This window comes from Spermophilus citellus, assembly GCF_964194105.1.
Source record: "Spermophilus citellus genome assembly, chromosome: 6".
In the NCBI taxonomy this organism is placed as follows: Eukaryota; Metazoa; Chordata; class Mammalia; order Rodentia; family Sciuridae; genus Spermophilus; species Spermophilus citellus.
Genome location: NC_138187.1, coordinates 27367265 through 27377154, shown reverse-complemented (window position 1 = coordinate 27377154; position 9890 = coordinate 27367265). Strand labels below are relative to the sequence as shown.

Genomic DNA, 9890 nt, shown 5'->3' with positions numbered 1-9890 from the left:
TGTTGGGGAGACTGATGGAATCAATATGAACCAATATGTTTAATCATTTCTGCTGGCAATATAAAATTTTTGGCATCTCTTGAATTATGAAGATGTGCATGCTTTTATGTATTGAGAATTTTAAAAATACGGAAATAAAAAGGCCAAGGTAACTTCACTGAGGTGTTGGGAGACTGGTATAGTCCCATTTTGTTAGGTGGTGTGGAGATATGTAAGTGGTGCTTTTCTGAGAGGAAGAAATCTACAATCCGGCAGGTAGCAGGTGTAGTGGATCCTGGAGGCCTGCTCCTGACACTGAGAGTGTTTGGGTTCTTTGGGATTTTATTAATTTATATTGAGAATCTGTGTCCCTGGAGTCGCATGTGGATTTCCTCCTTAGCATACTGTGAGACATTTGTTCCTTTTCTCAAGGAGCCTGCCCACCAGGTCTTTTTCCCGTAGGTGCACTCTTGGACCAGGAATCCCTGGAGGTTTTATGGGAAGAATTCATGGGAGCTGGGCTGGACTCTGCTGGCTTGTATGCCCTTGTTTGACTGATCCTTTCACGACAACTGCCACCGCGATGGCTCTCGGGTCATGAGGATTTTTATAAATGTATTTGATAAAGTTTAATCTCTGTAGTAGTCCAATAGAGCTTCTTGTGGTGACGAGAGTGTTCTATATATAGGTACATGTGGCTTCTGAACACTGAAACTGGCCAGTGCCACTGAGGAACTGAACTGTCATTTAATCTTAATTTAATTACTGAAGTGGCTGTCAGCTGACATGTCTGATAGCTCATCTCTGGACCGGATACTCTGGGTTGTTTGTTGATGACTGATTTTCTGCCTTACACAGTGAGATCACCCCCTCTCCCTCACCACCTCTCCATATCAAGCTGCGCAGTGGGACAGTGAGTACCTTGTGTTAAGTACTGAGGAGCTGAAAGCCTGATGCTGTGCTTACCTGTGAACCATCTCGGCTCAGTTTCCCTTTCTATATTTATTTATTTTTTGGTACATGAGATTGAACTCAGGATCACTTAACTACTGAGCCACATTCCCAGTCACCCTCCTCCGCCCCCCCTTTTTAATATTTGTTTTTTTTTTTTTAGTTGTAGTTGAATACAATATCTTTATTTTATTTATCTGTGTGGAGGTCAGGATTGAATCCAGGGCCTCGAATGTGCTAGGCGTGCGCTGTACCACTGAGCCACAACCCCAGCCCCCCTTTCTATATTTAAAAGACAGCATTGCCTGGAACTTTCCATCCTCCTGCCTCAAGTCTACCAGTAGCTGGGATCACAGATTACGGGCCACCGTGCCTGGCTGGGATCCATCTTTTTGTATTTAAGGTTTTATGGAGTCCACAACAGTTTCATTGATTTTTTTTTTTCCTTTTTGTTCCAAGGAGTTGTTGATGAAGTTCAGAAATAAAAATCATGCTAGCTGCCTTTCTTCTGAGTGCAGAACAAAATGCCCCATTTTTCTTGCTTTAAATTTTTGTTTCATGGCTCTTCTTTGATTTTTGGCAGACCCAGAGCCTTTAGGTGCTAGACAGGTACTCTACTGCATTCTTAGCCCTTTTTATTTATTTTGTTTTGAGACAGGGCCTCACTGAATTGCCCAGTCTGGACTCCAGTTTGCCTCAGTCTCCTGAATTGCTGGGGTTACAGCTGTGTGCCTCCTTGTCTGGCTAGCCTCTTGTTTTCCACCACTGAGCTACATTCCCAGCCCAGACCTTTCCTGTCCTTTGCTGTGCTAGGGATGGAGCCCAGGCCTTGTGCCTGCTGGGCAGACACTGTGCCACTGAGCCATACCCCAGTCCTTTTTGTTTTGAGACGGCATCTTTCCAAGTTGCCCAGGCTGGCCTCAAACTTATTTTGTTAATTTTTTTTAGAGAGAGAGAGAATTTTTAATATTTATTTTTTAGTTGTCGGTGGACACAACATCCTTGTTTGTATGTGGCGCTGAGAATCGAACCCAGGCTGCACGCATGCCAGGCGAGCGCACCACCGCTTGAGCCACATCCCCAGCCCCTGGCCTCAAACTTATGATCTTACAGATGTGTGTGCCACCATGAGGCTTTCCTCTTGTATGTGAAGTCGAGAGAACATTCGTAAAAGGTGAGAGGTGAAAGGAACTTTCCTGGTAAGTGCTCGATCAGGTATTTGTCTACACAAGAGGCAGTGAGCGCAGCCCCTGCGGTTGAGCTGCAGCTGGTGGTGTGGTGAGCTCAGAACCAGCTCTATGGCTTTGGTCCTGGGAGGACCAGAGCATTGTGCTTGCCTGCTGTGCCCTCTGGGGTGTCCTGGCTGGCAGATTCTGGGAAAGAGGGAGGGGAAATATAGTTAGCTGCCAGTGCTCCATGCATCGTCCCAACTGAGCCCTCTCCAGGGAGGTGGCCTCTTGGGATTGGCCAAGAGCAGCCCAGTGAGATTCTGTTGTCACCCGGTGCACCATGAGGAGAGTGGACAGCTCTGAGCAACAGGCCGCCTCCCCTGTCCCCACTGAGCTGGCACCTCCAAGGTGCTTTCTTTCTTGCTGTGACTTGGCCATCTGGCCCCAGGAGTTCCAGTGATGGAGCTGGACTGCCTGTGTGTGCCCTGAGAGAAGGGAGACAACAGTCGGCAGAAAGTTGTCTGGTTTCATGTGTTGACTTTGGTAGTGGCTCTGTGACTTGGAGAATCACTGCATTTGTAAAATGGGAACACATCTCTCTTTTCTCTTGCTGGGAAATTAAAGGAAAAGTGAGAATATGAATAAATATGTGTTTTCAGAAATAATGACAGTATATTCTAATAAGTGTCTTATTGAAAAGTAATAGGCCTTTGTTGTCTGTTTTGACTAAACCATATTTTAATACAACTCACTGAGGCTTCCTTATCCAAGAGAAAAGAAAGCGGCTTTCCGGGATCCAGCACTTGCCTGTCTGAAGCATTGTCTGATTCTTTCTAGTCATCCAGTGCACCCATTTCCAGAAAGCAGAATCTTGTTTTGAGAAACAAAATTACTTCTATTTGTCCACAGATATGGGGGAATAAGTATCAGTTGATTTTTATTTGTTTATTTGTTATACTGGGGATTGAACCTACTGGGACTCCACTGCTGAGGTACACCCGCAGTTTTAATTTTTTCTCAAAAGACAGGGTCTTGTTATGCATTCAAAGCTATCCTTGAACTTGAGATCCTCCTGTTTCAGCCTCCGAGGTCACTGGGATTATAGGTGTGTGTCACTGCACCTGATTTTTATTTTAAAGATGTATTTCCTAAGTATGTATTCTTCATTATTTGTTGAGGCCTAAAGCCTGGCTTGACAGTTGCGTCTTTTGGTAACAGGTGTTAAATCTGGATTGCAGACTTCATGGAAACAGTTCGTCCTCGTGGGATGTTTGACATGTTTTTAGGCCAAGGTGTATGCCCGCTCCCAGCTCTGCCAGTGCTTGTCAGGGTCCTCTGAATATTGAGGTTTGGTGTCAGATATTCAGGAGTTTCCAGTGAGCTAATGTACATGCAGAAATGTTTTTAGATTCCCATTATGTTTCTAGTCTTTTAGTTTTTCCATCATCCTTGTATATTGTTTTATTTTATTACTTGATCTGGAAAATTGGTTAATTTAATTAAATTGCAAGAAATAGTTTTAACAAGCGTCTAATTTACATACTATTTATAGGAAACCAGATTTTAAAAATTGTTTCAGATTTTGCCTTTGAGTGTGTTTATGTAGGTTTTTAATTTTACTTTGGTTAAATATACATATTGTAAAAGTTTGTGTGTTCACTATTAGTGATCGTATAGTTCACTGGCATTGAGTGTATTCATGTTGCTAGGGAGCTGTCACCACTGTCTTATCTCAGAATCTTTTCATGGGGCTGGGCTGGGGCTCAGTGGTAGAGCACTCTCCCAACATGTGCAGAGCGCTGGTTCCATCCTCAGCACCACATTTAAAAAAAAAAAAAAAAAAAAAAGCTTTTCATCATTCCCGACTGTCCTCTGCCCCTGTTAATCAATAACTCCCCTTTACTGCCTCTTTCACCTGCTGGCACCCACCATTGTTTTGGAGTGGGTTACGGGGAATTGAACTCAGGGGTACTTGACCACTTGAGCCGCATCCCAGCCCTATTTTGTATTTTATTTAGAGGCAGGGTCTCACTGAGCTGCTTAGTGTCTCACCATTGCTGAGGCTGGCTTTGAACTCGCCATTTTCTCTGCTTCTGCCTCCTGAGCCACTGGGATCACAGGTGTTCGCCACTGCGCCCAGCTAACCCCCTACCCACCGTTCTTTGAATTTGAGTCTTCCAGTCACCACACATATAGAAGCTGTCCTGTGTCTGACTTAATCTACTCACTAGTGCAGCGCTCCCAGGACTTACTGTGTGGAAGGCTGTGTCAGACTGCCTTTTGAAGGCTGAGAGTAGTGCTCCATATCTGCACACGGCACATTTGTTTATTCATCTCTGGATGGACTTCTGGGTTGTTTCACCTTCTGATGGTTGTGAAAATGCTGCTGTGAACATAGGTGCATGTAGGTGCTGGAGCCTCGGTGTTCAGTTCTTGTGTGTGTATCCAGAAGTGAAGTTGCTGGATGATGTGATGATCCTCTCCATCTTTGTAGGAACTGCTAAATTGTTTCCCCAGCAGCTATGCACCCTTTACATTGCAAGCAAGATGCATGAAGGTTCCCATTCCTGCATGTCTTTGCAACAGTTAATTTTTTTTAATATGTTGTGTTTATGGTGTTTGACATTTATCAGAGGATTTTTGCTAATATAAAAGTATCAGGGGCTGGGGATGTGGCTCAAGTGGTAGCGCGCTCGCCTGGCATGTGTGCGGCCCGGGTTCGATCTCAGCACCACATACAAACAAAGATGTTGTGTCTGCCGAGAACTGAAAAATAAATATTAAAAAAAATTCCCCCCCCCTCTCTCCCCCTCTCCTCTTTCTTAAAAGTATCAGAAAATGTTTCCTAATGAGAAAAATAATCTTTATGGTAGAAGACACTTAGAGTTCCCTGAGGCCCTGTGGATTCTTTCTTTTTCTAGTAAAAATTTCACTAAACTAGCCACTTCACCCACTCCTGTGCACTGCAGGAGGGGAGGGCAGGACAGAACTTTGTGTCTCTTGCTGTTTGGATCCTGGTAGAGTGTCCCCATGTGGGAAGTTTCACCTCCTCTTTTTTCTCCCACTGGGAGAATTTTAACCAGTTCTGAGCACCTTCTTTTTTGTTTGTTTGTTTGTTTTTGTTTGTTTGTTTTAATTAGTTATACGTGACAGTAGAGTGCATTTATGCACTTTGATATTTAAAAATTTTGTTGGTCCTGGGGGATTGAACGCAGAGTCTTGCACATGGAGGCAGGTGCTCTGCCTGTCACTGAGCTGCACCCCAGCCCAGCTGGGTGTCCTCTGGATTTAGTCTGGGTGGGATGCCAAGCTGAGTTCATGGAAATAATTAATGGTAGATGGGATGTGAAGAGGAAGGGTCTCTCTGAGGTAAAAGCTTTGGGGAAAGTAGATGACCGAAGAAGGGAAACTAAGCAATCGGTGGCCACCTCACGGCTCTGAAGTGTGCTGAGACCCTGGTTTCTGTCACTCACGTCCATGTTGCTTCTTTTGCACAGGGATCATGGCCCAGGTAGCGATGTCTACCCTGCCCATTGAAGATGAGGAGTCTTCGGAGAGCAGGATGGTGGTGACCTTCCTCATGTCTGCCCTCGAGTCCATGGTGAGGTGGTCTGTGGTTCTGCCATAGTTGGATAGGATTGGTCTGTTGGATAAGGTGGATTTGTTTTCTATAAAACATTAAATTTGATTTTAAAAAGAATAGTTTTTTTTTACTTGTTATAAATTTAAGCTTTTGAAACCACATTTTATTACCGAACTTTAGAATGACCTTGAATATTTAATTGTTTACATTTATTGCCAGTTTTTGTGGACAATCCATTGTTTTGCAAGTGTTAACTTTGAATTTATTCATAATATTTGAAATTGTTCCAAATAAGTCATGGCGTGTGCTGCTGGTGTTTCATTGCACCTCTGTGTGGGTCACTCGGATCTTGGGCCATAAGGCCCGTAGCTCTTCTCTGTCTCATCATCTTGGTTATTATGCATTTACACAGTTGTTTCTGTTCTGCCACTGTCTATTAAATTTTGTACTGTGTGCTGTTTTTTTTTTTTTTTTTTTTTTAGGGTGGTGGTGGTGGTAGTGGTGGTGATGTGGGGATTAAACCCAGGGCCTCATGCATGCTAGGCAAACACTGTACCACTGAGCCACATTCCCAGCTCATGTGTTAACTCTTTACTCAGGTTTTTTTTTCTACCACACACAATTATAATGAAATTTTATATTCTTGCTGGGTTTTTATATTTCTAGGACAGTAGATATACATGTACAGTTTGTTTATTATGTTTTTATAGGCTTATAGCTGGAGATAAAATATTTGATTCAAAAAACATCAGACTTGGGTATTTCTGACAAACTAGAATGAAATATTCCAAGCTGGAAGAAGTTGTGCATTTTCCCTGTTTTAAGTGGCTGACCACCACCAGATACCTCACAGGGCTCAGTTGATAGTGTTGGTGTATCATGTTTTTTTTTTTTTTTTGGTACTGGGGATTGAACTCAGGGGTGCTTAACCACTGAGCCACATCCCAGCCCCTTTTTAAATATGTTATTTAGGGACAGGGTCTTGCTGAGTTGCTTAGGGTCTCACTAAGTTGCTAAGGCTGCCTTTGAACTTGTGATTCTACTGCCTCAGCTTCCTGAGCTGTTGTGATTATAGGCTGCGCCATTGCCTCCTGCTGGTAGATTTCTCTTTTGTTTTCCATTAGGGCATTGTTTTCTTCCTTTACTGTGTTTTTTTTTTTTTTTTTTTTTTTTTTTTTTTGGTGTGTGTATGTGTATGGCATTAAACGCAGGGCCTCATGTGTGCTAGGCAAGCACTTTACCACTGGACAGATCCCTAGCCCATTCTGGTTGGAGGTGTATTTTAGTGGTAGAGTACTCACCTAGCATGGGCGATGCCCTAGGACTGATCCCCAGCACCACAAGGAAAAAATTAAAGTTACCTCTTGAAGAAAAGTAAGAATGATGAATGGTCATATGCTGTAACTTCATGAACATCACTCCCCAATTTTTTTTCTTCTTCTTTGTGGTAAGGTTTCTTTCTGGATTTTAACCCTTCATCAGTTCCCTTAAACTACCCCTCCAGCTAAAGTACTCAGTTCTTTATACCCAGCTGTTTTAGTAAGTTCTTTTTTTCAGGGGTAGTGGTAGTAAGGATTGAACCCAGGGACACTTTACCACTGAGCCATATTCCCAGCCTTTTTTTTTTTTTTTTTAACTTTTGAGACCTGGGCTCACTAAGTTGCTTAGGGTGTTGCTAAATTGCTGAGGCTGGCTTTGAATTTGGCAATCCTCCTGCTTCAGCCTCTTCAGCTGCCGGGATTATAGGTGTGTGCCACTGCACCTGGCTGAACTAAGTATTATGTAGAAATTACTTCCACTTAGAAAATTAGAGATTAATTATTGTATAAACCAAAAACAGAAGAAAGCTAGTTTTTAATAAATGATACTGAAACAATAAGCTATTAGGGAAAAAAGCTTCAGTTTATGGAATCATCATGTTCCAAGGTAAATTCTAGACTGAAAAATAATTACTCTAAGACAAATTTTGAAATCCTGATACTGTAGAAAGATGGGCAAAGAAAGGATATGATAGTTTGTAGAAAATTAGACCACAATACTCATTAGTTTTATTACCAACCAGAGGAGTATTGGTTATGATATTAGGATTTTTAGCATAGTTGCACACTGGCATTTGGTAGAATGAGGTGAACCTTCTTAGAAAGCAGATTTCAGTAGATGGTAAGAATCCTGACAGTGTTTATGCTTCCAGTGTTAGTTCTTGCTCTCTTTCATGCCACTGATTCTTTTTTTTGGTACCAGGGATTGGACTTGGACACATTACCACTGAGCTACATCCCCAGCCCTATTTTGTGTTTTATTTAGAGACGGGGTCTCACAGAGTTTTCTAGTGCCTTGCTTTTGCTGAGGCTGGTTTTGAACTCATGATCCTTCTTCCTCAGCCTCCCAGCCAACAGGATGACAGGTGTGGGCCACCATGCCCAGCAGTGGCACTGATTCTTGAGAAAATTTTTCAAGTTGCATATGAATGTTTTCTTACCAGATTATTATTGCAGTATTATTTTTAGGAGAGAAAATGGAATCTAGCTGCCTTTTCAGTAATGTTAGCACTAAATGAATCATGATACATCTGTAAAATGGGCTTTTTTGTGTGTTTTTTGAGACGGATGTTGCTGTGTTGTCCAGGCTGGCCTTGAACTCCTGGGCTCAAGTCAAGAGAGTCTCTTGCTTCAGCCTCCCAAATTGCCATGATCACAGGTACCACCACCAGACCCTGCGTATAAAGGGTGCATATGAAGTTAGTAGGTAGCATACCCACCTCGCTGTGGTTTCAGTTGCGTATGCACTCCTAAAAATTTCTGGAGGTGAAATTCTGTAGTGCGTGTTAATGGGGTGGGATTTAGAACCCCTGGCTTCCTATTTCAGGGCTGATGTCATTAAATTCTCACAGTTGCATTTAGCTTTAGAGTCCCCTTGCTCATCTCAGCCCTTGCCTTGATAGGATACCCCAGCTCCCAAACTCCTCCAGGGCTATTCCTTCATAGCTCTACCCACTCCTGCCTCTCCTGTACCTCTCAGATGTGATGGAGAGAATTCCCCAGCAAGAATGTATGCAAATCTCTTTTTTAAAGGATCTCATCTATAGCAGTTTGCAGAATATTTCTGCTTTTTTCCTTAAAAATTCTTGTGTTTTCTTCTGCTTGGAACTAGTTATGAAAATTACCTACAAAGATAGGTACATTAAAATGGAGACACTTCTGTATGTGATTTTAGAGAGGAATTTCCCTGAGTCCCGATTATGCATTAAGAGTTTTTAAGATGGTTGTGGTGGCACCTGTAATCCCAGCAACACGTGAGGCTGAGGCAGGAGGATTGCAAGGTCAAGGCCAGCCTGGGCAACTTGGCAAGGTCCTGTCTCAATATGAAAAATAGAAAAGAAACCTGGGAATTGTAGGTCAGTGATAGGGTACCCTGGGTGCCATCCCCCTCACAGGGCAGAGGACAGTTTCTAGCACGAGGTCCTTGTGTCCAGCCTGCAGACACTGTGCTCCAACAGCTCTTGACGTACAGCGTTCGCTGCTTGTGTTGCAGTGTAAGGAACTGGCCAAGTCCAAGGCGGAAGTGGCCTGCATCGCGGTATACGAGACAGACGTGTTTGTGGTCGGAACCGAGAGGGGTCGTGCTTTCGTCAACTCCAGAAAGGATTTCCAGAAAGATTTTGTAAAATACTGTAAGCAATGTCTTTTTTTTTTTCTTTAGTATCTTGTAAATTTTAAATATAGGTAAGACATCATATTTTCTTTCTAATGCAGAAAGAGATTCATACTAAAAAAGCAAAACCAAAAACAAAACCTTCCTGACATGTTTATGGAAACATTTCAAGATGCTCAAATTGAATCACTGACATGGTAATGGTGCAAATACTGAAGAGTTTAAGAAAAATGGTAATTGTTTGATGTACTATGTTCCTAGTGAGGCATTACTCTGGATTGTGAGAACACATTAGAAAGAAGGTGAAGTTCTGAATTGGTTAAGTCTTTTTTTTTTTTTTTTAGTGGGTTTTTTTTTTTTTTTGAGTTTTGGGGGGGGGACACAATACCTTTATTTTATATTTATGTGGTGCTGAGGATCGGACCCAGTACTTGATTCATGCTAGGCAAGTGCTCTGCCACTGAGCCACGACCCTGGCCGTTAAGTCTTATTCAGATAAGCAGGTCCTCCCTTCCTCCCTCCTCGCCCTACTCCCTAGACCCAGGGCCTGGCTGGTT

The 9890-nt window shown here is 42.8% G+C and overlaps 1 protein-coding gene across 9 annotated transcripts in view; it reads left to right on the top strand.

Annotated features, from left to right (window-relative positions):
- Positions 1–9890, top strand: part of GTF2I (general transcription factor IIi) — a 91419-nt gene that overhangs the window by 21186 nt on the left and 60343 nt on the right. For 8 of the 9 annotated variants that reach the window (XM_081297922.1, XM_081297921.1, XM_081297928.1 and 5 more), the window contains exons 2-3: positions 5597–5700; positions 9214–9352. In XM_081297922.1, coding sequence (XP_081154048.1) covers positions 5602–5700; positions 9214–9352 — 238 coding nt within the window. In that variant the 5' untranslated portion in view covers positions 5597–5601. Of the gene's footprint in view, positions 1–5596; positions 5701–9213; positions 9353–9890 lie in introns of those variants that run through there. The other variant, XM_081297929.1, reaches the window with a different exon arrangement.